At 39.2% G+C, this 27101-nt stretch overlaps 1 protein-coding gene across 1 annotated transcript; it reads left to right on the top strand.

The window, feature by feature from the left end:
* Window positions 1-5558: 5558 nt before the first annotated feature.
* On the top strand, window positions 5559-25906 carry STEAP4 (STEAP4 metalloreductase). The gene is made up of 5 exons (XM_059842785.1): window positions 5559-5721; window positions 20588-21043; window positions 22392-22919; window positions 23473-23637; window positions 24640-25906. The coding sequence occupies exons 2-5, from the start codon at window positions 20588-20590 to the stop codon at window positions 24907-24909; spliced, it is 1419 nt and encodes a 472-aa protein (XP_059698768.1). The 5' UTR covers window positions 5559-5721; the 3' UTR covers window positions 24910-25906.
* Window positions 25907-27101: the final 1195 nt, after the last annotated feature.

Genomic DNA, 27101 nt, shown 5'->3' with positions numbered 1-27101 from the left:
TTCACCTTTTCTTCCTAACCTCATTTTGAAATAGTATTGGACATTAACACACAGCCTAACCTACAGCACCCATTCCCATGAGCTTCCAGATATGTTGGTTTCAGTTGTTGAGGACACTCTACAGAACCAAAAAACTCCCAGTATGACACCATTACTTTTGTGTAGTGTTCATGCCTCCCCACAGCCTAAGGAAAAATACACCTTTCCAGGTCCAGAATGGATCAGTCAGATCATAATCTAGGCTTTGCTTTGGGCCATTGACTGAAATATTTCAGTGTGCTCCACTTTATGCTTTTCTTTAACTGTACCCAAATGTTCTTCCCAGAATACTTATAAGGAGCATTTTGCCTTCCATCTCACATAAAATCACAGTATGGCTCATCTGTGAAACAGCAAGAAGTTGAAATCCTGCATATTTCTCTACATCAGACAGTACCTATCTTAGGGGATATTTTGGCCTCCTGGTAGGCACTGTCATCAGCAGAGTATGTTCCCAGAAACTAAGTGAACAATAGTGTCACAGTCCTTGGTGTTTTTCAAGGAAAGACTGTTTAGAAATGAAGCAGCAAGCTTGAATGCAGCAGAAATCCAGAGCAGCCTTCACAGATGCGTGCACAACAGCTATCTCTGGTCACAGCATAACTTTATCTGCTGAAACAGCAAGGAATGCTGATACTGAATGGTTATTATCATCTCAGAAATGAAAGTGTCACTCTGTGAATAGGCGATAAACACCAGCTGAACAAAATTACCTTTATTTAGCATAAAAAAAACCTGTGATATTTTAGCTGCATGTGTCTTTGGTGCCTTTAATCCCCACTTAAAATCAAATGGCAGGTAGCCAAAAACCAGAAAATAACACAAAGAATGTAAAAGCTTAGAGTTACATTTTCCCATTTCCTACTGATGGTATTCTAAGAGGTCCCTCCAGGATCTTTACTGATCTTCACATGTGTGTTGAAAACTAATGAGACACAATAAAAACCTGAGACTTCTCACACATATTTGAGTGTAGTTCCTTTGAAAATATTAACTTTACAGGTAGCATTCTAAGCTAAGATTTGGCTTCAGCCAAGATGAGAACAACAAATGGCAAAATGTTTTAGCCATTATTGACTTTCAGCCTCCCATGTGTCAGTCTCACTTGTGACCAAAAAAAAAATTATATCCCTTCTCATGTCCTTCACTTCTCAAACACTTTCTTAGAAGATGATCAAAACCAAGCATGGACAGGCTGGATGAGGTTAGTGATTTATATAGAAAGAAGTTAGAATTTACTATCTCCTCCAAAAACTCATCTGTTCCCTAACTTTGAATATCTGGTCACACAACAGCTCATCTCTGTATGTTTGGTTTTTGCTCATGTTTTTGCCTACTGAGTACCTTAAAAAATTCTGTTTATCTTGGTCTGCAACTTCAAGTAACCTGTGTTGCTCACTTACTTGCATACCCAGTGCTTCCCTCATAGGCTTCATGGATAAAGCACTGTACAAGAAATGAATCTTAAGCTGTCAAGAATTCTGGAGCTTGTGTTCAGAAATGGTCTGAATATTCCCACCCTGTCGAAATTGACAGCAAACACTTACAGTCAACAGCTTCAGTTTGAGCACAAGGAAGCAAGTGAACCATCACATGAAACAGAGTCAAACAAAGTTCAAGAAAGAAACTTTGTTGACTTTATTTGAAAGGGAAATAGGATCCAATTTGTCTCCTAACCACCTTTTTTTTTTAATCAAGTTTCACTGAAATTACTCCAAACTGTTTCCAATCAGACAATGCCATTGTATGGGAAACCCAGGAGTTTAAAAGTGACACCTGTATCTGTGATTTTGTGAAGGGTGATTTTTTTTCCTGTTTCTGAGAAAGCTGATGTCAAGTCAGCTACCCTAAACACTGAGGAATCAGTACTTCACTCTCAAGAAACTGAACTTTGTGCAGCTTAAATGCCATGATAGGGACAAAGAATACAAGACAAAGCTCATGTTTAAACCATGCTACTGTGTACCCTGTTTTCAGGGAGAAATCAATTTACTCTGGCATGTCTGAGATTTGGGTTAACTAGTGTGCTTGGTGGTATTTTGCCATCTCTAATGCATAAACCCTCAAAGACTTGCTGACTTCCATCCTGAATACCTGTGTCATCCTGGGCCTCAGAATAAACCCCAGAAAAGTGATGTTCCTCTCTCTGTGAAGGCTGCGCATAGCAAAGGCAGGCTTTGCAAAGCTATAGCCTGAATTTTTTTTCACATGCTAAAACTTTAATGTATATTCCCAAGGCTATACCTTCCCTGCCAAGGAAAACATAAAACCAAGCATATTTCAAACAGGGATAGAACAGAGGGATACAAATGTTTATCAGAAGCCTTGAGGCTGCATTTATCAGTAAATTTCCAGCAGCCTTTGAGGTGCACCATGGTGTCCCTGTGGACATGCTGGCTCCCCTGGGGCACCAGGACTGCTTCTCTCTCAGGGGCACCATCCTAGCTGAGTGTCCTGGGTGAGTTTGCTGTCTGATGGAGATTTCTCAGCACAAAGTGACAGGCTTTGTGCCTCTTTTTCCCTTCTGGGTTTTTTTAGAAGGTTGTCATCTCTTCTTGCACTGTAACTATGAGCCTGGGGAAACAACCTCCTACAAACAACATGCAGCTTTGCAACACCATTGCTCTTTTTTCCTTTTCCCTAAAAAAAAAAAGAGAACACACAAGTGATGATAGGAAACAAAAAATTTAAAAAATTAATTTAAAAAAAATTAAAAAAAAAAACAAAAAGGAAGGGTGAAGTGTGAGAGAGGAACACAGAGCAGAGCACACCCCTCCCACGTCCCTGGCCTTCTCCTTATGCATTTGAATCTTGAAATTGTTGGAACATATGCTTTGGAACATCTTCCCCAGTAGTGCTTTCAAGTTCACCACTCCCATGTTTTTAGGCTAAATTCAATCTTGCATTCAATGATATGAGCTATTTTCTGAAGCATCTTATCTTCAGAAACTGTTGTTGCAATAGGAGTGATGAGCAAATATCTCTCTGGACTTGGTTCCATTGTGAAATGCTCTAGAAATCCAGCTTGCAATTTCAAGAATATATTGAAGCTACAAGTCACACTCCATAACTGAAAAATAAGGAAAAAATGGCCATTGGCCAGGCTTTGTTTGGTAATTCTTTATGATTTATAATCAGTTTCAGACAGCACTGGCCTTCAGTAAATAAAAATGTATGAGTTTGTTTATTTCCATGACTAAGATTAAATCTCTTTTTTTTTCCCTATGAGTATACCAAAGTTTTGTTAAATCCTGCAATCTCTCTTTTTTTTTTTTCATTTTCCACACTTTTTAAATGACCTCATCAGCATTTGCCCTGAAATCCTCCATGGAAAATTTACTTTAAACTCTGAAATATCTAACTAATTCCTCCTGTTTCTCATTTTCTTCAATAATTACATGTGAGATGATCATGACAGTGCTCTCAAAAAGTTATGGAAGGTATGTATTTCTCTTTATAATTCAGCACCCAAATATTTTTGGAGAACACAAGTTGCTGAATATTTTCTGGCGATTTACTTTGGTTTTTGCCAACTTTTTTCAAGTATGTTATTATTTGTGTTGCATGGTATTTACACTGTTGTTTGTCCATCTTCAGCCCAGAAGCACAATTTCTTTCCATGTCTACTCTGAGGCAGTATTTTTTCATCAAATCTAAATGTCATCTGTATAAATCTTACTAACCTGAAAGGTTGGCAAAATTCATCACAATTTTCCTCAGGTGCTAAATGCAGCCTAAATACACATCTGAGAAAAGAGTGCAGCTCACAAATGTTTCAAACATTTTTAAAAAGCTCTCTTTTATTTTTTGCTAATATGAACAGCCACCAGAACCTGTAACAGACCTCTTTTGTTTCTTCAGGCCCATCAATGCATGAACAAGGAGTTTCATTCATCCTTCCTACAATTACAAGAATTATTTTGTCTGTTCTTCCAGTTGTTCCAGAGCAATGAGCATACTCAGCTGATCTTTAAAGCATTGCTTTACAATGTGAGGGGATCACATAGGTGTGTGATATGTTGGACAACTCAATGCTTTCCTGGTTTTTTTTTTAGTATTCACAAGGTATTTATCCAGTGGAAAATAGAATCAAATTATTTTCAGATTTTTTTGGTCATGTTATTACAGGAACTCAATGCTTAGATCAACTTGATGCACTGAATTGATTTACACTTGCCCTTTTCCCCATCTATTTTGAATTCATACATTTATTTCTCATATAACTTCTGTAGGAGTAGCCTTGTGCTTTTAATCTCTGCAAGTCAAATATTTTCTTCTCCATTCCTTTTAATTTAAGTGTAAAACATGATTCTTGGCAGCACCTTCATATAAGGGTCACCTGGAAATGAATACTGCCCTGGTTACCCCCAGACACATCCACTGCCTCATGGAACATTCTGAGCCAGGTCCCACACTTTGCACATGCCAGGTGTTGAGTCTTCCAAGCTCTTTCAAAGTGGTATCACCTTTTTCAGTTCCTGGATCTCTTCCAGTAGATCAGGCATCAAACTGGCTTATGCTTTTTATCACACAGGCTATTCCTGTTCTAAATCTCAAACATGACCTGATCTCTTTTCTAGAACTCAAGCTCTCAAATACACTTTCTTCAGCCCTAATGCAGTCACAGATTGTTCTGAATGAAGCTTCTTATAGTCCTTTCTTTCTGGTTTTAAAAATTACCTCTGTGTTTTATATATTCTATGACTCTTTCTTCTTAGTGTGTTTTTCTAATTAGTTTCCAGTAAATCTCCCAAAGTCAAGAATGTGTAACAATAATTTTCTTTTATTATCTTCCTCTTTAATGTCAGAAATTGCTTGCAAGTCTAGAGTGCTATATTATTTAAATCCCCCTTCAAGTAAGTTTTCAAACTTACAAAATTTCAGTGCTAGTGGGACTTTCTTAGCCTCTTGCTCTTATTTGGATTTTGATCTAGTCCAATGATGCTCAACTCATCTGTTTTGAATTATGTCCCGTTTCAAACAGATATGTAACATCACAAAATTCACATCTATACAGCAGCTTATCCCTCAAAGACTCAATTCTCAACACTTATCCATCACAGACTCTGGCACCTCAGCGTAGCTGCACTTACCAAGAATATCCAGAGAATTTCAGAGATCAGCTACTTTCAACCACGCCATGCCAAATTCCTTTCATCCCAATGTGGCCCTCTTACAGTCCTTTCCTATAGGTGGAATGGCACAGAAGAGCCAAGACAAAGAAAAGCAGCTTTCCTTCCCAGCAAATATTTGTTGTTGTGCTTCTACAACATTTCTGGCTTACGCAATGCTGGTTAGTCTTACAAGAGTGGGCAAAGGCAGCCAAACCTTAGCTCTGGCCAATAGCCAAGGGGAAAGTCAGTGCCAGCATGATAAAAGCAACCACAGCTTCACCTCAGCTGTAAATACAAGGGCTGGGACTTTCCCTGAGACTTTGACGGGAAGTTCTTTCATCCTGCTCAGACAGAAGAGGCTTGCAACATCCCCTCACATATTCCTGCCCTATACTCACCCTGGCTTCCTCTAAATAAATACCAGCTGGGCTGGCAGGGCTTCTGTGTCTGCTCCAGGCAGTAGGACCTCTCTGCAGCTCCTGAGGTTTCTCTTGGTTCACATTCAGCATCTCACCAGCTGGGAAAGCACTGGCTTGCTTAGGGGGAGTGCATCAGGTTGAGTGCACAGGTGAGTTTTTACACAGATGACACAGGTTTCTCTCATTCCTGCAGGTGAGAATGGGGAGCAAAATGGCTAAACTGCCAACCTGAGAAGCTTAGGGGGGCTTGAAGTTAAATTTTTAAGTCTCTTGATGAAATTTTAGCCCAGCCTTTCTCTCTGCCAGACAAAAAGACCACAAAGCCTCCTGGGTTTTTATTAATGTTATACAATCTGTTTGTAACTAAGACCTGAGGGAAGGAAGCACTGAGAAATAAGAAAGTAATTTTATCTGTAAAGTCAGGACAAACCAGAACTTTAGAATTGTCAGTTAATATTCAGAGAGCTTACATAGCAGATAACAGACTTATTTAATCTTTCAGAGGTGTTTGTTATAGGTACAGCGAAGAAAGCTTCTGCAAATAAGGATTGGTCAGTGAGGTTTAAATAATGAAGCTAGCAAGTGGATTTTCTTTCCTTTGCCAGAGCCAAGATATTGGTTTGAATTTTAGCAGCAAGGTCAGGGTGTTGTTTTACCCTGAATTATAAGTTATCACTAATAAAAGTTGGAACTAATGATTATTTTTACTTCTGGGTTCATATGTGGATTTCAAGTTTTCTCTTTCCATTCAAGCAGCATACCAATTTTATTCCTGTTTAATATTTTATAAGCAAGGGGTTTCAATGCTGCAGAAAGAAATGGATTTTTCTTAAATATTGTCTTATACCAGCTCCACATTATTAATTCAGAGAACATTTGCAGCTGTCAGAACTGTTCTTCAGCTTTGATATAGGAAAATTTCATATCCTCTCTAAATCTGTAACACAAACTGTCACTCAGACTGTAGGCCAATTTTTTCAAGTCCGTTAAGACTTCATAAAATGATGCAATTAGTGGAAGATGAAAGTTCTTTTTTAGATGTGGCCTTTCTGAAGCTCCTAGATTTGTTAATAGCAATGATTTAGACTAGCATGAAGTAGCACTATAACTACATGCCACAATATTGCAATAGTCATTGAGAAATCAAGCATCACTGTTTTCTTCCTCCCTATTGGACTTTTCTCATAAAAATATATTAGGTGCTTTTCATATTTGTACATTTTTAGGCAGATGGCATGTTTTTTAATTACTTCTCCTAGTTACAAGCAGAAATGATAATCAGATGAAGTTCTACTTTGTGCTGAGAAATTATGAACAAAGTGTGTAGCCTGCACTAGTAGTTGGTTTCAGAGCAGGAGCTCACTTGGGAATGAATCTGCTGCTCTCCACCATGGATCTGTCCTTTGGGGTCTCACCCTGCAGGGCAGCTGGGGTCATGCAATCTGGGCTGCTCATGGGTGAAACAAAACAATCTCACAGCTAATTGCAGTTAAGCTCACAGGACCAGACCAGAGCTACCCTAAAGTAAAAACCCAATCAGCGTGGGTGTTGGGTGCTCCCTATAAACCCAGTCTCTCAAAAATACAGACAGCAAATGAGACTTTCAGGCAGAGTAATTAAAATCTACATATTTTAAGGTCTCTTTCACTGCTCCCTAGTCTATTTCTTATTTAAACTTCTTTATTTGGTAACTTCAAGATTTTAGCCAACATTTCTTTGTTTCTCATCTTGGTTGCTGAACTAGCAGAGTGGAACTGAAAGATTTTCAATATCTTATTTTCTGTGGGACTTTTTAGAGGCATTGGCATTTTGACTTTATTTCTATTCTATTCAGATTTTCATGTATATTGACTTTGGAATTCAAAAGCCAGGTTTTGGGGAAAAAATGTAGAGACAGGTATTTAAATGTAACATTTAAATGCTTATTGCATTGTGGGGATCTTTTTGTCCCTGTATGCTCTAAAACAAAATACTGGGGATTTTTTTCCTCTTTTGACATCACTGTTTAGAAACAGATACTGTCTTCTTTTTAAAAGTTTCTCCAACATGCACTCTTCTTAGTGAGAGCACTGTCAATAAAATACTCATTTAATTCACTTACTAGATGTTTGTAGGCAAATGTCCTGGTGAGCCCTTCCTGGGCTCCCAACATCTTTGTCCTCCCAGCTGAGGAGGTCTGGGCAGGGTGCTGGGACTGTGCTGGGTGGCAGCTCAGGTGAGCACTGGTTATACTGGTGCTTCTTGGAGACAGGGCATAGCTTCCAGCAAAAGCATTCATTAGAGGGGTGACAGGGTTTCCTCTCAACTTCCTAGTGACAACTGACTACAGCCCTGGATGCACCACTGCAAAGGTGTGACTTTCACACACCTTTTATAGACTTTCAGCTATTGTTTTTACTTTACTAAACTGTTGAGGGCTGTCCCTGCTGGTGGGGTTACCAGAGAAATGCCCTAACTGTGGTGGTGGCACTATGCTGGGGACAGGCTCAGGCTGCCTGGCTTGGGACTGCTCTTCCAATGCTCAGCTGGGCTGCCTTGTTTGTTGCACTGGCAGAGCCTGCTCAGCAGCACAGATCAGCCTGGCTCAACAGCAGGGCTAGGTCCAGCCTCCCACTGGGACATGCAGTTCCCATGACTGTCTTTGGAAAACATTAGGTTAAGATTATATCAGGAGTGAGGACAGGTTATTAGCTAGGGATAATTTCCCTACATGAGTTTTTCCCAAGTGGAGCAGCCTCAACAGGACAAATAAAAATGTACAGAAAACCCACCTTCATAAACAACATGATATTCCTAAAATTTCAAATATTAATAAATTTGAATTCTGAAACATGGACTGCTCCAGAGTTCATATAACTTGGCACTTCAAAGGTGCTCAGTTATATTAATCTGCTACAAACTGCTTCATCAATGGTGAAAAGGCTCAGCCATCCAATTCAGACAAGTTACAGCACCTGAGGACTGGGATCAAAGTGTTTTACTGCTGCCTACCACCTTTAATGATGTCAACTATGTGAGCAAGTTTCTGGAGGCCTCTAGATAAACAAGCCTTAAGAGCTAAGAAATTAAGTGGAGAAGTTGATTGCCAAAGAGCAAAACACTTTCTGGCATCATTAAAGCAGAAGATAGTTTGACAAATGATTTCTCTGGGGTGGTCCCATGCTATGATGACTGTGAGAGCAGGAAATATGTAAAAAGGCATGAGTACTCACAAAAAGTGGATAATTATGCAATAATCATAATAGCATAAAATGGTAATTTAATAAAGACAATGAGTTTATTCAGAAAACTGAGTTCCTTATTTTGTATGGCATTTCCTTGCTGGATATCAAGAGAGGGTCACCCTGCAGGAGGGAATTATTTTGTCCAATTAGGCAATTACAGAAGCAGCATGACACTGTTTCCTACCTCCTGGCACCCTCTTCTTTGCTCTTCAGCTAAGTTTAGCAAAAAGCTTTTCATTTGTCTCTGTTCCCAATATCCATTTTTTTCCTTTACTCCTTTTTTTGCTTATTGCACGGTCTTGATATGCAGAACCTAGAGTGACTTCTGCCTCCACCCCACATATCTCACAGGGGTAGGCAATGGGGGCAGGTCTCAGACCCTGACTGAGACCCAGGAGCAAGCAGAAGACAGAAATCAGGGTGAATTCTCTCAGGAGGCCAGGGCCCCTGTGTAAGAGGGCACAGGCAGCAGGGACTTGTATGAGATGTTCTCTAAAGGTTCCTATCCCCCATGCAGTGGCATAGGATAACTCTGGCTGCCCTGTAAGCAACATGGTGGCAGTGCTGTGCCCAAAAGCAGTGCCCCAAGGCAGTACTGTGGCAGAGAGATGTCATTTGAACCAACATCTGGGCTGGGAGAGGAGCTAATGACTCACTGGTGTGCACACCCACCCCTGCTTACCAGGCAGGAATCACCAGCAGCAGCTTGTGCATCTTCAAAACCTGGGCTGAACTCAAAGGATGCTTTGGTCCAAAAAAAAAAAAAAATCAAAAAAACCCCATAAACCCTAGATCTTTCCTTTTCTCAGCATAGGATGCTGCCCTGAGCAGCACTGTCAATTTTTTACTAATCCTGTTGCTGTTTTGTTTTTTTTTTTTTCTATTTTAAGAGCATGTTTCTAAAGTCAGGCTTCTTAGCAATTAATTTTCAAAGCCTGTAACTTAAGGTTATTGCTTAAAGAATGGGTGGGTTTTGGGGGTTTTTTTGAGAAATAATTTCTTCTGAAAATATCAATGTTCGTTTTGTCCTGGAGGCAGGCATGTCTCTGCAGATGCCACTCAGATTCAGTGAAATGAGAGAGGAAAATGCTCAAGTCCACATAAAATAAAGAAAGGAAACCAAAAGGAGCAAGTAAATACAATTAGTACACTTCCCATCAAGTGAGTAAGGGAACTGATGAAGTTATCCACTGTCTTGGATTGTCCAATCATATGTCTTTAAAAATAGAATAATGAACTTTCTGTAAAATCTGCTTGGCCCCATTCCCAAAATGTTGCCAATCCACATTTATTTGTTTTGGCAAGAAAATTTCATATTCATTCTCTGATTCCTTAAATCTTTCATCATATCCTCACTTCTCAGATTTCTAAGAGTTCAGTATTTCTCAGATTTCTAGGACAGCCAAGAACATTGTTGGTGCAACACGGCAGCCACCTTGCCCTTTCTTTTGTGAAAGGTGGAACAAAATAATAGGGCTTCATTTCCCCACTTCTGCAACCCAGTCCAAAAGCAAGAGAACTGCAAATCAAGAATTCATTCGTGTAAATGGGAAGAGAGTCAGGCTTTTCATGCTCTCCTAGAGCTCATAATAAACATGTGGCATGAACACATTTTAGTGTTCGGAAGGTCGGTTTTGGTAGTTGTTTGTTTAATTTCAGCTAATTCCAGTCTCACTGCAAGGCACTGATGGCTGTCAGTAAAAGCCTCCCAAATAACATCCCCTCCTCATTCTCCATTACTGTCAAGAGGCCACAACCATGTTGGGTCAAAACTGCTTCACTCTCTTCCTTCTCTTTTGGTGGTACAGACATGCATTTGGGTGTGTGTACTTCACAAATTTTTGGGGTGTCCACTACTTTACCTTGACTTCTGTAGGAAGTGAGAAATCCTCTCACTCATGCAGAGGTATGTGAGTGTCTCACATTTATGTGTGCTCCTCAATCATTTTTTTACTGGTGATTTCAAACAAACACAGAAGGGCAGAGCACTTGCTTCTTCTCATGTTGCATGACAGAGGGCAGCTGAAGACCCCACAGAAGAGTCCTGATAAATGAAAGATTATAATGTGACTATATGCATTTGAATTACCTAAAATCCACTAAAGAAATGTTTTAGGAGTCATCTCCTGTGATTAGAAACAGTTTCAATCAGTGCCTGTAATCAGCCAAGAAACACAAACCCCTAGGAAGTCAGGCTTCATTATTTCTAGTGTTATTTCTCTGTGAGACACAGCTACTTGTTACTGTCTCCAAATGGCAGATAAAAGATGCTCAAGAAAATCGTTTCACAGCGAGGGAATGCCTCGGCAGGAATCCAAGAGGTGCCTCTCCATGCCTGGTGGATCTTCAAGCATGGATTTCAAGGCCTCAGAACATCTCCTGGGCCAGCTGGGATAAACCCAGTGTCCCTGCACTGTAGGCAGGTCTCTCTCTCCCTCACACTTGCTCACCTTCATGTGTTTTAAGAGATATTTTCATTCTTCTTGCAGTTGAATAGGCTGGATTAAAGCTTAATACCTACAAGCCTCAAAATAAAACAGCCCTGAAGAGACTGAGGACATTACTCGAGTTATAGCTGTGTATTACGTGTTTATGTGAGCAGCTGGAGGTGGTGAGATTTCCAGCCCTCTCAGTATTTTGCCATGATTTAGACAACATTTAGCACATCTATTCAGGACTATATTTTGTCTGTTTGAAGACCCTCCAGGCAGTTTTGGTGTACTCCTGATAAAAAGTGAAGATGTGGGAAATGCAGTGTCCTCCATAGGAGGATTTATTGTCTCAAAAAAATATTTTTTATCAGCTTTGTCAAAACTTGGACCCCAGGATTTTCTGCTGAGAGGAACAGCAGATATTCATTTGCTTGAAAGGAAATTCATGCATAATTTGTTGTAATAGGTTTGCTAGAGCTATTCTGCTGTTTTCTTGATGTGTTTAAGTACTGGATTAATGATGAGCAGTAGTTCAGCCACATGCCTTTTAGTTTTAGGTGTATCAAGAAACAAAAAATGCAATTTGTATTTTACAGCAGATTTGGTTCCACAGATGTCATCTTGTAAGAAACATTTTTTGTTACAGAATGTCTTTTTTCTCTCTGTGTGGAAATAGTAAAATTAAATTTTAAGTAAATGGGATTGCCTCAGAGTAGTGTACCTGTCTTTCTGAGGACAATTTCTAAATCTCATTTCACCTGTTTTCCACATTACAACAGGATTACTGTATATTAAGCATGTGTGAAATACTTCATAAAGTATTCCAAAAATGCAGTACTACTTATACAAGAAATAAAATAATAATTTCTCTCTTTCTGTACTATATTTAATTGGCTACTATATAAAATTTTACTGTATTAGGGCGTTTTTATCTAATATGCACCTTTTGATCATAAATTACAAGATAAAGCAGGAGTCTTATTTAGAAAAAGCCCCAGCAGTTGGGGATGACTTCTGCTTGCCAGTACTTGCAATAAACATGTCAGACAATAATGAGAATTACCTCTATTTGAGAAAGAAAGTTTAACTTTGGAGAACTTGACAGTATGGGAAACTAAGAATTATCAGAGAAAAAAGTACAAATCCAAGTAAACATATGTACCCATTTACTTATTTGTTTCAAGTTCACCATGCTCACCCACAGGTGCATAGAATTTAAAGGAAACAATGAGAAACAAAGGTCTAGTATTAAAAAATTAAAAAATAATCCTGGCCATCTCCACTGCCTCTGGCACCTTTGGTCATAGGCAGTGTTCTTTATTGCCACCAGCATAAGTGCATGCCATTGGGATGGTGTCAAAGAACCGTGGCTACCAGGAGTGCTCAACCACAATTGAGAAGGATGTATGTTTATCAGCTAGGGAGGGATTAGGGGTACACAGAGGCATTGGGGGAGCAAACCTGACTGAACCTACTCAGTCTGTTCAAAGAGGCATGAGGAAGGTCTGCATGACATGAGACAAGGGTTTATTTTCACCATTTCAAAATTAAATGCCAGCTCGAGATTAGCTCACGGTAGCCCAGCAAAATTGAAATGAGTATCAGGTCCAACAGAGTTCAGGGCTTAGTCTCTGTAGTGGTGGTGGGAACCTCTTCTTAAAATATTTTGGAAGAGAATGCTCTGAACCTCTGTTATTGAAATGAGTTGTCATGGGTTCAGCCCTGCCTGAGTGGTTCAAACTATGTAAGCAAGTTCCTGAATCCCTGTAAGGAACCGCACGCTTCCAGGTATTTCCTGACTAGAGAGATACAGAACTTTGACTGAAAAAAAGCCTCTAGCAGAGGCTTGAGAACTTATCTATGTGGATGCTGTGTGAGAGAGCTCAGCTGATCTTTGCTGTAATGAAAACAAGAGATACAGAAGCCAAAAAAAAAAAAAAAAAAAACAACAAAAAACAAACCAGAAACAGCTAAATCATCCATGTCAAAAGAGCAATGTGGCTATGGTGTGATGTAAGAAGCCATGTTGGTAGCTTAAAATGAGGGCACAGTCTGAACCCAAACTGCCTGTCCCAGATGCCCCAGGTTAACTACTGTACAAGCAGAGTTAAACATCGCAGGTTGGTGAGCCTGAGTGAAGAATTAACTTCTCCAGGGAGCAAGGTACTATTAGAGTTCATCTGTGCAATGATCTCAATTTAATAAGCTCCTATCTGTCAATTCAAGTGTCTCTCCACCATTATAGAATAATAACCCTTTTGAAATATGGAAAAGCAAGGTTTTCCTGGACACGTGAACTTAGAAAAGAGATTTCATATCCGAATTCTACTAGAAAGAATCACTGGAATATGCACTCAATACTGATGTCATGACTTCTGTATAACCATATATGAATTCACACATATGAATCTACACTCAGCATGCTATATAATGAGCAAGCTGTATTAAGTCAGAACTTTTATTTGCCTCCAGAATACTGTACTAGACCAATGGCAAGCTGCTCCTGAAAGGCCATCCCCATCCCTGACACTCTCTATTATTTGCACAGAGTAACAGAATCCTTGCTGTTATTTGCATGGAAATAGCAGTAAAAATAATTAGTTTACATAAAAAAAAGACCTTTGACCCATCATTTTTACTGTTAAAATCCCATAATATTTGCTCTGTGTGTAGTCCTTATGCCCACCTTTGGGATTAAGATTCTTAAAATGAGCTTAAAAAGAAAAAAAAAAAAAAAAAGAGAAACATAAATGGACCAGTGTTGTAAATCCTGGCACTAGTTCCTACAGCAGACAACACCATGACCTACCATAACCTACTTATAAACCTTTCTTTTACATGGCAACAGGTCAAATTTCTTTGGCCTTTTCTCTTCTCATAGTCCTTGTATCCTGCTTTGTCTTCTAAAATTTTGCCCTGAATCAAGAGATAAAAGAATATAATCCCAATAAAAGATTGTGGACAAAGAGGGGAAAATACAGAGGTTCTGTCACAGCTTGGAGCCACCACAGGCAACCAAGAAACATCAAGGGGTCAAAAATGGATTTGTTCCCCAAGCAGAATAGCAAGCAGAGTACACTAGATCCTGAAGGTGGGAAGGTGATGTTACATGGGAAGCACAATTTGAGAAGAAAATTAGGTCAGGAGATTGGCAGCAGCTTAAAGAAACTCTGTTAAAAGCAGAGACATAAAGATTGCAATGCAGAGCAAGGACTGCCATGAGAGAGTCATGTGGCTGGAGCTGTCAGTTCTTCAAAACTTCACATTCAAATAACACACATAAACCTAAATCTGTGGAGAAGCACAGAATTGTGCCAATATGTTGATATGATTTGAAAAGTCACAGCACACAAAGAAATATAATTAGTAAGGTACATATAGAATAACAAAAAGTTTCTTGTAAAAACATAAACTGTTAAAGAAAAATCAGGGAGAGAATTGATCCACCACTCAACTGAAGGGAACTATTGACTAGTGACTCCAAGAAAGCCAACTCTGTAATGGCTATTTTGCTTTTGGTCACTGGAAGGGTCAACCCTGACAGAAGGGTTTACATCAGTAGCAAAGAGCTGGAAATACTTGCTAAATGACAGAAGAATGAGATTAGGCCATGTTTATGTGAGTTAAATGACCTGAGATCAGCAAGGCTGATGGAATTCATCTCACACCATTTAGGTGACAACTGAAGCATTTCCACAGTTGTAAATACTGTCTTTAAGAATTGTGTGGAAGAGGTAAAGTTTTGAAAGACTGGAAAGGTAATAACACCTATTTTTAAATGTAAGACAAAAGAGGAGATGCAGAATTATGACCCTTTTAAATAATCCATTGAAATACAATTCTCAAACAAATAGAGGAAGCAAACAGAAAATAAGAAAGAAACAGATGATAGACACATGGATTAATCAAGAATAAGACATTCCAAACCAAACCCATTATTTCTTATAAAAGGATAACAGGCCTCATGAATCACAGAAGTGGTACAACTTGACACAAGCAAATTTTTTAGTATGGTAAATGTTAGAAAAAATGGCAAAAGCAAACTAAAAAAGATGCAGTGTAGATTAAACTAATACAAGGTAGGGTTCTGTGGAACTAACAAAAGAAACATTTTTCAGTCTCTCCATTAACCACTGTCAAAACAGAAGACTGCATTTACTGCAGATATGCAGGGGGTTTCTCCTGACAAAACTCCTATTCCTTTCATTAAATGGCATCGATGACAGACTAGACATTCTACTTATTAAAGGTGACAATCTGACAAAGTTGAAAAGGGCTGCAAGCAAGTTAGAGGACAGCCTGGAAATCAGAATAATCTTGACAAATTGAAACTACAGTTTGAAAAAAATATGGTACTATTCAATAGGAACAAGTGCACAATACGGCTCTGAAAACAGTACAGAAATCAAGGATGAAGCAAGTGGCATGGGAGAACTACAATTAAAGGACTGGGTGTAAGAGGATACATTTGCATTGGTATTTCAGTTCTGCTCAGATGTAGAAGCAGATCATCGCTTTCAAGCTTTGCTTTACACTACAGGGTTATCTTGGAAACTAGATTCCTTCCCACAAAAGGTGAACCAGAAGATGTGTTTTAGGTGGACCCAAATGCCTTCAGCTGCTTGTGGGCATGCAGGCTGCAGTGCTAAAGTCAGCCCAAGGTGGAAATCTGGCATGTGCATGGTGTGCAAATCATGAGCTCAGCACCAGGTGCTCACTCCACATCTTGGTCCCTGTTGCCACACACCCCTTGTTAAAGCACTCATCACGTTAATGCATCACAAGCTGACTGACTATTGAATCAGCTGTGCTGTGAATGAGACAAATGTGACAGCAGGATTACATATGGACTGTGAGGCAACTAAAGTAATCCTTTTCTGTCTGGTGAGATCTCTGTGAGAGTACTGCAGTCAGCACCACACTTTTAATTAACAGTTGGAGCAGATAGCCTAGAAACATCAGAAGAAAGCCATGAGAGAGATCACCACTCTCCAAAACACAAGTTGCAGGAAAGATGTGGGACTGTTTTATTTCTAGAAGAAAAGGGTGAAATAGTAACAGCCGTCATGTCCAACAAAGGCTGCAGCAAAGAGAAGGGGGATAAACTGACACCTTTGACAGCTGTGTCTACTGTTGGGGAGGCAATACAGATTGCTCATACAAAAATTTGCCTAATAAAATGGCTGAGAAAGCAGTAAGCAAGGAGCTTCAGCATCCACAAAACAGGAAGGTTTCACAAACAGGTGAGAAAAGCATCTGTCAGACTTGGTTTAAACACAGTTTGTTCTGCTGTAGAAAGGGCCACTTAAGACGTCAACCAGAGCAATTTTTTTTTCCTTTTTAAAATTTAAATAGTAAAATTACTATTTCCTGCTCCTTTCATCTTGTCTTTCTAACTTTTGGCTCATTTCCAATGATCTTCCATTTGCATTTCATGTTACATCTTTCTGATATTTCCATTATCCATTCCATCTCCACTTTTCCACTTTTGGCATTGTTCTTCATCTGTGGTATTGCTTCTACTAGGATATCCTTCCTTTTTCCCATGTGCAAAGCAATCTGCCTGTCTTAATTCAATTTCCTACATAAGGAATTTCCTACATTAAGTATTTGCATATAACTGTTTAACTAAACATTGTAGCTTCCCCTTCCCCATTGTTATGCATCTTAGTGTTTATGCAATGGGGAAAAATGACAGTGTTGCAGGTGACTTTTTTTATTTCAGCATCTCCTTTTATCTTTACTGACCAAGAAAACTCAGAGATTGCCACCATTTTCCTTAAAATAGGATAACTCAGTCTAGAAGAATACAGCAACAATGTAGAGGAGAAAAGATGCAGCTAATCATTGCAGAAGTTTACACAGATTATCTTTCAAATAACAAAAGGCATTACTAGGCTCTAATGCTATGGGGATGGATAAAAGGAAAAATATTATGTATGCATACAAATCTCTGTGGCTTTTTCTCAGATTACATACAGCTACATATGTAAAAGAACAGATAATGATTATTGCATGTTTCTTAGCTGGTATTTCTGCTTTCCTCTGGTGCTTTGAAAGCACCCAGCACAACCCACGGGCATGGAGCAGAGCTCCACTGCCACTGGCTGCTGAGTGACAGCCCAGTGTCAGCCTTTGGGCTGAGCTCCCAGTTACCAAAAAACCTTGTGTCCCTTGTGATATATTTCTGCTTCCCATCTGTCATGCTGATACACCACAATAAAACACCTCATTCTACAGAAAATTACTGTCTTCTCAGATTCCAGCTACTGCTGGCATGAATCTGGGAGTCCAATTTCCTTCTTTTGACTTTAGAGCCACACAGTTGCCGTGAGATGCTGCATTTTCTTCAAACACAGGCAGCAGTGCCAGGATGTGCCTATACACTCTCTATATGCTCATATCCTAGTGCCTGAACTAACCTCCAGACAGTCACTGCCAAGCCTACAACCTGCTTTTGGTTCAGTTAGAACCAGCTGACACAAAGACTTGTCAAAAGCAAGAAAAAGAAGGGTTCTATGGAGACCATTAACCTAATTACTATACTTTTTAGAAGGCATGCAGAAGACCTGGAATTTAAAAGTAAACTTGCTTTGTCTTACATGTGATTTTCAGAAATAACAGCTGCACTATCAGTTTTACAATATAATTCATTTGTTAAAAATTTCATCGGTGAATATTTCATTTCTAATATATAATTTTTGCTTTCATGACAGCTATGGGCATCTTTATTATGTCTTACAAAGAAAAGGTGAATTCTGCTCAATTTATTCAAGCAAATTGTCTCTCTTGTTAAAAATGGTATTAAGCTATATTAGACCACAAGTACTAAAGAAGAAAACCTTAGCTCTCTTCAGCTTTCTATGCCTTTTAAACTCCCTTTACATCTTAGATAGCACTTCAGGAAACCATATTTTGGGGGGAAAAAAACATTTCTTCCATTATTTTTTTTCATTTCATCTGCCTCTTTTTTTCTTCTCTGGCAAAACAAGTTCAGTGTTCACTAGTAAATGAGGTGTTCAGTATAAGTGAACAATGGAAGTACTTTATAGACTTATTTCTTGCTGGTGGATCCATTTCTATACTAAATATGTTTATAAGCCCAAACAAAACTTAACTCCACTGATCTACCAAGTATAATATTTGATATCATCTGTCTCAGTTTTGGTTTTTCCATCCTTAGATCGGAGAGAAGAATGAATTGCACAGTTCACTTAACAAAAACTTGAGGATTTCTTGATGACAAATACAGATGCTTTCAACTGGATGATTGCATGTTACAAATAAGTTTTACTTTTTATTTTAGATAGGAGACTACTTTGTTAAAAACTAAAATTAAGGATAGACAGCTGAGTCTTATTAGGTACTGAGTTGGACCATTTATTAATATTACATAAGCAACCCTTCTCTTCTTTTTGAAATACAGACTATCCCCAGAAAGGAATTTCATAACTTTAGTCACATTAGAGCCTCGTGGGACACTAATAAAGCCCTCAGAGGATGATTTTCAAATATGTCAAAGGACCTTGCAACTTTCAGCATGTGTCAGAGCACACAAATATGCAAGACACATTCAGATGGGTCCCTTTGAGGATCTATTTTCATGCTCAGTGTACTACTTGTCAAAGTACATGGAGTCCAGCTGCAGAGAGCCAGGGTTAGTCTCCTGCTGCACTGCAAAGCCTCCCGTGGGACGTGTCTGAGCCACACAGATCCCCCAGCACACGGGTGCTCAGCCCTTCTCTGCCTGAATCCTCACCTTCCCTGATGACCAGAAGCAACAGCCTTGGCACCTCTCTAAACCAGGGCTCCCACAGCTCAGTGCAAGAGTGCAGCTGAGCAGGCACTGAGGCCAGCTGAGGGCTGCATAGTTACATACAGAAGTAGTCCAAGAAAAATCTTCACATTTGATTCTCAGAATAAGAATTTATGTGTCTGTCTTGCTAGTAAAACTTGTACCCTACAGCATAGGCCACAGCTGTTTGCATCCTTGACTCACAGCTCTTATCCCTATGTCAGGGCAGGTAGGAGGAAGCTGAGGCTAGATTTTTTTTCATTCACCAAACAAATGCAAGTTTTAGGTCAAACAATTCAAAATCATGTCAGATTTTTAAAAAGCAAAAACTGTTCTGACCAGAGGAAAATACAAAAGAAAGTGAAGGACATCATCTCGGTGTTTTAAAAGGCAGTATAAATAAATTGCAGCATTCTGAATGGTGCTTCACAGAAGAATGTAAACAAAGGGTCATAAACAACAGAAGCAAAGAAGTTGTTTTGGTTCTGGTTAAGCATTTCATGCATTTCTTTTTTTTTTACAGTTTCACTGGCAAATTGTAAAACCTGTTGGTCCCACAGCTCTAATTAGGACAGTTAGCTATGAGGCAGTCTAAGAATTGAACTGGGCTCCTGCAAATTAAATTGCTGCTCTAAGTCAAATTGATGGACAGTCCAAGAGATGGGTCAGGCAGGTCTGTCTGATGCACAGACCCTGAGACCAGGGTCTCCTGTTGGCTGTCTGAGGTGTTCTGCTCTGAGTCCACCTTTTATTAAGGGAGAACAGTGTGTGGACCTATTCCAAGATCTATGGAACAGACCTTTTTGATTCTGTATTTGTATCATGGGTCTCACTCTGCAAGTACAGAGCGAACACACTGCCATTGCATGGATAATACATTAAAGACTTTGAAGTTTCCAGGTACAGTGATAAAGGAAGAGAGATAAGACCTCAAAGAGAATTTTACTATGAGTAATATATAAATATCAAAAATCTATTTTCAACATGAAATATTCAAGTCCACTGTCCAAATGCTTCATGGAACACTCCAGGAAATTGAAGAACAATAATAAAACAAACTGGCACTGACTATTTGCATTAAGGAAACACTGAGAACAACAGATAGGTTTATAGCTACCTTTTATAATAACCCTTCATAAAGTATTTTGAAAAAGACCTTCCAGGTTCTAATCTGATTAGAAACAGACTCTCCTCAATGCTTTTCTATAGCATAAATAAGCAGCAACTACCCTGAAAAGTATGCTACCCTTGCTCTCTGTGATCCTGTGTCTTTTCCTCCTATTTTCTCTTTGAGAGAGGAAAACTAAAACAGTTCAGCTGGACATTAAAATCCATAAAATGGAAAAGAGAATGCTGTGAGACATGGAGGACTGAATATTCAGAATGCTTTTTTAATAACTGTACATATATCTTCAGAGAGTGTGTATTGAGAGTGTGCAGAAATTATATTAAAGAAGAAGAGGCTAAGGTGTCTATTTTGTACACCCAGAGTGAATACAAACCTTTTATTTCCAAGAGATTGATGTTTTGCTTAGTTTGTTCCAATTACTTGGTTTTTTAACAGATGAATAAAAATCCTTCCAACACGATGGCTTTGGCTCCTAACACTTCTAACAAAAAAGAGACAGTGTGCATATTTGGAACTGGAGATTTTGGACGAGCTCTGGGTCATAAGATGATTCAGTCTGGCTACCCAGTGGTGTATGGAAGCCGTAGCACCCAGATATCCAGCCTGATTCCCAAGGATGCAGAGGTGCTGGGCCACGCAGAGGCAGCACAGAAAGCTGCCATCATCATTCTAGCAATCCAGAGGCAGCATTACAACTTTCTCACGCCACTAGCAGAGGTTCTCCGTGGAAAAGTCTTGGTGGACATAAGCAACAACTTGAAATTAAACCAGTACCCTGAGTCGAACGCGGAGCACCTGGCGCAGCTGCTGCCCGGCAGTAAGGTTGTGAAAGCCTTTAACACCGTGTCAGCCTGGGCCTTGCAGGCGGGCACGCTGGACGCAAGCCGGCAGGTAAGGCTGAGCAAGGGACTGTCTCTGTCACACTAACACATCACATGGCTTCTTCTCAGCTACACAAAACACACCCGGGACAGCGGAATTAGGCAGAGTTGAGATGGTGTTTTCACCATAATCTCTCATTTCCAACTAAATGCGAGCTAAAATTTACCTTGGATTTTTCATATGGCATGACAGTGAATATAAATACCTTGCCTCTGAAACCCGAAAGGTGTTTAGGGACACTAGAGAAGTAAGAGAAGAAAGATAGCAGAGCTACAAGAGACAACAAATCAGGAGTGTTACATCAATTGGTCATCACAATTCTAAAGTTAAACAGAAATAAGATAGGAGGAATTTTCACAGCAAGAATAAAACGAAGAAAGCAAAACAAGGGAGGCAAGGGATGTGATAGGGCAATGAGTATTGGCAAAAGAAGTATGCTGAAAGGTGAATAAATTACTACAGCTTTTTAAATCATCGCCACCTAAGTTTAACACAACATCAGTGTATGCAAACTGTTTTAATCACCTCTTCAACCACAGGCCAGCAGGCACAGAGCTGGCCATAGGAAGCAGATCAGTAATTTTTTAAGGCCCTGTTTTCTGTCACTTCAAAGCACGGTGCTTTTGTACAACACATGAAATCATCCACCTACTCAAAGCATTGCTAACTTTGCTCTCTCCTGCCAGATAAATGGTTTTGGCCAGACCCAAGGGATTCCAAGCCAAGGTTCTATAAACTCACACCATCTCAACAAAAGCAGAAATTGCCCCCTTTCTCCCAGTTCCAAAAAGGCTATATTGTCTTACACACTCACAGAAAAGATGATTTCTTCACTATTTTACTAGACCTGGAAAAAACTAATATTGACTTTTGTGACAGGCAAATTGTGTTTTAAAGATCTCTGTCCTCACTTCCCTGGAGTATTTATGGACCACTATAGCAGCAACTGAAAATTTTGCTCTTAGTTAATGCTATTGAAAATTTTGCTTCAATTTGGCCCTATAAAATCTCATGCTTACAAACTACTTGCAGACCTTCAGAAAAGTATGTACAGTCTTATACTCAAAGACATATGCTAAGCCTGTTATACATTGTTCTTTCCAGATATAAATTTTTTCCTCTTGAAACAATCTTCTTCCCTAAAGTAAAGAATCATATTCAAAGGTCCTTGACTTGTTTGCCAAAAGTACCCATAGGGTACTTTTTTGCCTATGTTAATTAGGGTCAGCCGTAAGCCAAGTAAGCAAAGAAGCAGCCAAGGAAGCTTGTGCTTACTGTCCATATCCAGGCAGGATGGCAGTAGAGAAAGTCACCAAAATCTGTAAAAAAATAAACTTCTGTTTGTTTTTGTCTGCAGGTGTTTGTCTGTGGAGATGATGTGGAAGCTAAACAAATGGTCATGAATATTGTTCGTGCACTGGGTCTCACTCCACTAGACAAGGGATCCCTCTTGGCTGCTCAGGAAATAGAAAATTACCCTCTGCAACTCTTTCCTATGTGGAGGTTTCCCATCTTTTTGTCTCTTGGCCTAACTGCATTCTTCTTCATCTACTGTGTGGCTCTTGATATAATTTACACTTATATTTATGAAAACAAAAACTTTTCATTTTTTATTGCAATTACCATTCCAAATCGGGTCTGCCCTGTAATGGCACTCATCCTTCTCGCCTTGGTGTATCTGCCTGGTATATTTGCTGCAATTATTCAGTTATACAGAGGTACCAAGTACCGCCGTTTCCCAGACTGGCTGGACAAATGGATGCTGTGTAGGAAACAGCTTGGACTAATAGCCTTGGCATTTGCTTCCCTGCATGTTGTGCTCACTCTGGTTTCTCCAATGCGCGCCTTCTCAAAGTGGAGAACCGGCAAAGGAATCATCTCCCAGGTAAGTTTTTTTCCCTGCTCTAAGCCTTCCTTTCTTCTGGCCCTGTTGAAATACTACCTGGTGCTTCAGAAATCCATGTGGACAGTCCAATGTTCTTTAAAACAGAGTAATATTCCTAGTTTTTGTTTCTTTCAGACATTGATATATCTATATTTTGTTGATATTATGTTGAGCTGAGGGGATTTCTGGCCTCAGTCTTCCTCCTAGATAGTTGACATATTAATGAAATAATCAGGGAAAACGTAAACACTATTTCTTCTTATACCTTCAGGAATATAATATATTATGACTTTCTGATCTTACTTAACAAAGGATCACATATCTTTCTTCAACAGGTCTAAAGAACAGTAAAATATGTACCTCAAATGCAGTTACATGGAATCTATATGTAATATAATTCTTCTTCTGCTTTTTGAGCAGGCATTCAAAGTAAATCTCTGACAATCAGAGAGTTAGTGTTTATTCATCTCCTACTTACCTGTAAGGAAACTTTTTCTCCTTATTGGTGCTAAAACTACTATCACTAAAATACACCTGGTCTTCTTTTCTTCAGGTACTGAACAATAAAACAGAACCACTCGACCACACTAAAGCCTGGCTTAGTGACTCTTATTTGGCTTTGGGAATTTTAGGATTTTTTTTATTTGTTCTTCTGGGAATAACTTCCTTGCCTTCAGTCAGCAACAATGTCAACTGGCGAGAATTTCGATTTGTTCAGGTAAGAAGACCATCTCAAAAAAAACCTGCTTCTAAAAACACCACCTTCCCTTGTCAACAGTGGCCATGGGCAGGTTTACTAAAGACTTATGGCTTTCCTCCATTATTATCTCCAAATGTGCATTATCCACCATCACACAGTGAAAAAAACATCTACATGGCCATACAGCTGTAAAAAGTCACAACTGCTCTGATGGCTGCTTATGGTACAACTGGGATTACTGCATTAGCAAGAGAAAGATGGGAAGATGTGAGCTCCTAAATGAAAAACAGAAAGCTGAATTTTACATCAAGTTCCACAATTGTACTAAATCACAAAATAATTAAGCCATTTTATTGGGCTAATTTTTTTTGTTCACAAGATAATTCACTTAAAATGGATTTGAAAATTACTTTATAACTCAAATCTTCTCAATGCCAAGCATCTAAAGAGAATCTGCAATTTCTGCAGACTGTAAAAACTGCTGTGACTGTAAACAGGCTGCCCTTGGTAACACTATAATCTCACTCTCCACTCGGAGGAGGTTTGGTGCAAGCTGCCTTGCCTCTGCAGGAGCTGGGCTGGAGGGAAGGGGACGCAAGAGAAGGGGAAATTACTAACAATGAATGTTTTATCAAGGCAAAAAACTTGCACAGTATGACACTTCTGGATGGATTAGCACTAGAGCATAAAAAAAATCTTTAATCTCTCCACTGAATGTCAGCTTTTTCTCTGCTTTTTCACAAATATGACAGACACTAGCAGTATGCGTGAGCTAGGAAAAATTGTAAGGGTTATTGATGAAGAAAAAACCAAACTATTTAATCTATATCCATTTTAATTGATTTTTAAAAAATTAATAAGAGCCTTTATGCTACATAAAACGGTTTCATTTCACCAGTCCCCAAGGCACATGACACAAATCTTACTGTGTCCTTAAATCTGCATATTTTCTGGTTTAATTTACTGGTTTTAACCTCCATTTCTTTCCTTCTTTTTTTTTTTTTCTTCTTTCTCCTTTAGTCCAAACTGGGATATCTGGCACTGATTTTGTGCACTGCACACACGCTGGTTTATGGTGGAAAACGGTTCCTGAGCCCATCAGCATATAAGTGGTATCTTCCAAACATCTATATCCTCTCCCTCATTGTTCCATGTGCTGTATTGGTTGTCAAATTTGTGCTGATATTTCCTTGCATAGACAAACCTCTCACACAAATTCGGCAGGGCTGGGAGAGAAATCCCAAATACTCAAAACAGTCAAATTACATTATCAACAAGTCTGCTGTATAATTAGACGACACTGTATTATTAAAAAAAATAGTATGAGGGCATATCAAAAGGAAGTCTTAAGCCTATTCTATCTGGAAAGGGAGACAAAAAGTGAAAACTTGGCCAGGCTCCGTATAAAACAAAGTCACCCCAATGACAAGTTTTAAATACAAATGAGGCCACTGAGTTTCTGCACCCCAGGCATGCTTTCACACAAATGCAGACCCTCTCTTTCACTTTGTTTATTCCCCTTGCCTATTTACCCTCCATCCTAAGAAGGGTACGTGAGAAGTAGGTGTTGTTCCATGTCCCTCTTCTGTTCTCCTGAACTCCTCCAGAGCCAAGCAGAACCACAGAAACCTTTTGTGTTAGACAGTGTTCACTCCTCTTTCTTATCCTGCCCATCAGGACTCAGCTCTACGTGCACCTACACATATCCACAGAGAGCCATAAGCACACCTGCATGAGTTTCCACACATTGCCCTGTTTCTAACCCCAGAAGCCACCAGCACCAAGTGAACAGGTGCATGATGGATGCTAGATAAGGAACAGAGCTTCGCCTCCTAGTGTTGTTTATCCTCCATTAATATCTGATCCAAGAAGAGAGCTATGTTGATGCCTTAGAGATAGTTGAGTAAGATTTGTTTGGTTTATGTACAGGAACCCTGATGTTCAAAGTGTGTGGGTCAAGGACTGCTGAATCTTTGCTTGTACTGCTCTACCAGAAATTCATGGGCAAGGAGAAGGAGTAGAGATCAAAATGGCAGAGATGTGAAAAGTGCTTACAAGCCTCAGATTTTCAAGTATAGGCAAAAAATTATCTATGATTTTTTTGTGTAAGCAGTGAGTTGTAAGAAAAAAAACTGAAGGAAAATCCTTTATTTGAGAGGTTATATATCATAGTCATATCTCATGAAGATAATCCTGTTGATTTTTCAAATAATAAATAATTGGATGTGATATTGCAGATATTCTATGAAAATACACGTTTTAAAGACAATAAAGATTTTTGGTTTTACACCGTTGATCTCTGTTATCATTTTGGGAACCTGTTCTGCTAAGATGCAGCTCCTGGTATGCTCAGTTGCACAAAGGTGTTGGGAAGCCTTGGAACAAATAATAAAGGGGGATCCTGCCTTCAGCCAGCTGCCTGGACTTGTCTTCCCTCATCTTTGTTTGCTGTTTGGCTGTTCACATAAGCAGATCTTTGCTTAGTCATCCAAGTAGGCTGAGGATGTTAGGGAAAAACAGGTTCCAGCTGGGATGGTGACCTCCTGTTAAATTGCAAACAGAAGATCCAACAGTCTCCTTTGGATCGAAGAATAAAAAAAAAGAAAAAAATGTGCTGGTTTTATAGGAAGAAAATTGCTTACTATTTTTTTACCTCTCTGCTGTTCTCCCTGTCCATACAAAGAACATTCACATACATGAAAGTATAAGCATGCTATGCTACCTAGTATAGCTAGCTGTGCTTTCAAACTAGCATTATTGAGCAGCTTTAAAAAATAAATAAAATAAAATAAAATATTTTTTTCTTAATCCCCAAAAAATAAACAACCATCTGAATGATATTTCTGAAAACATTTCTCCCCAATGGAATCCTTTTAAATTCTGGGCAATGCTCCCTCTCTTCATGTCATCCTCTGTCCCAGAATCTGTTCTTTACACCTAAAGGAATGGTAAAGTAATCTGGCCTATCAGCAATTGATGGAGTCAGATTTCTCAGAAAGAATTCTGGCACCAAGTACTCTTACTAACCAGCGCTGGTGCATATGTCATACTTGTCCTAAACTCATATGCATATGTTGATGTAAGTCTTTACAGAAGTTTTTCCTGACCTGTGCCATGATGGAGTAGTGCTACACTTCAAGCTTCCTTCAATGATTTTCCACAGAATCATTTATTGCAGAAGGGATCAGGTATAGGCTCAACAGGCCCAAGTGACAACACTGCTGTGAGGATGCCTGTAACACCTCCTTACAATTCCCTGGAGGAGAGATGGAAGCAGTAGAAAGAGAGGAGGAAAACAAGACAGAATGAGAGAGAGAGAGATAGAGAGAGATTGTGTTTGCATGAGTACAAAGGGACAGACAAGAGCAGAAAATAAGTAGCAGCATTCTGAGAGAATATCCTCTAGATTTGCCATTTTGCTGGTAGATTCTAGTCCAGTGACAAATACTCCAGATTTATGTTATTACCAGTAGCAACAGTTC

Source organism: Haemorhous mexicanus, chromosome 1 (genome assembly GCF_027477595.1).
Source record: "Haemorhous mexicanus isolate bHaeMex1 chromosome 1, bHaeMex1.pri, whole genome shotgun sequence".
Classification (NCBI taxonomy): Eukaryota; Metazoa; Chordata; class Aves; order Passeriformes; family Fringillidae; genus Haemorhous; species Haemorhous mexicanus.
Note: the sequence above shows the minus strand (reverse complement) of the source record. Positions and strands in the feature narration are given on the sequence as shown.

Bases quoted from the DNA above. Each gene is read 5' to 3' on its own strand.
- STEAP4 (XM_059842785.1), top strand. From the start codon at position 20,588: ATGAATAAAAATCCTTCCAACACGATGGCTTTGGCTCCTAACACTTCT. The intron at 22,920-23,472 runs GTAAGTTTTTTT...TCTTTTCTTCAG, and splicing joins GCAAAGGAATCATCTCCCAG to GTACTGAACAATAAAACAGA. The intron at 23,638-24,639 runs GTAAGAAGACCA...TTTCTCCTTTAG, and splicing joins GAGAATTTCGATTTGTTCAG to TCCAAACTGGGATATCTGGC.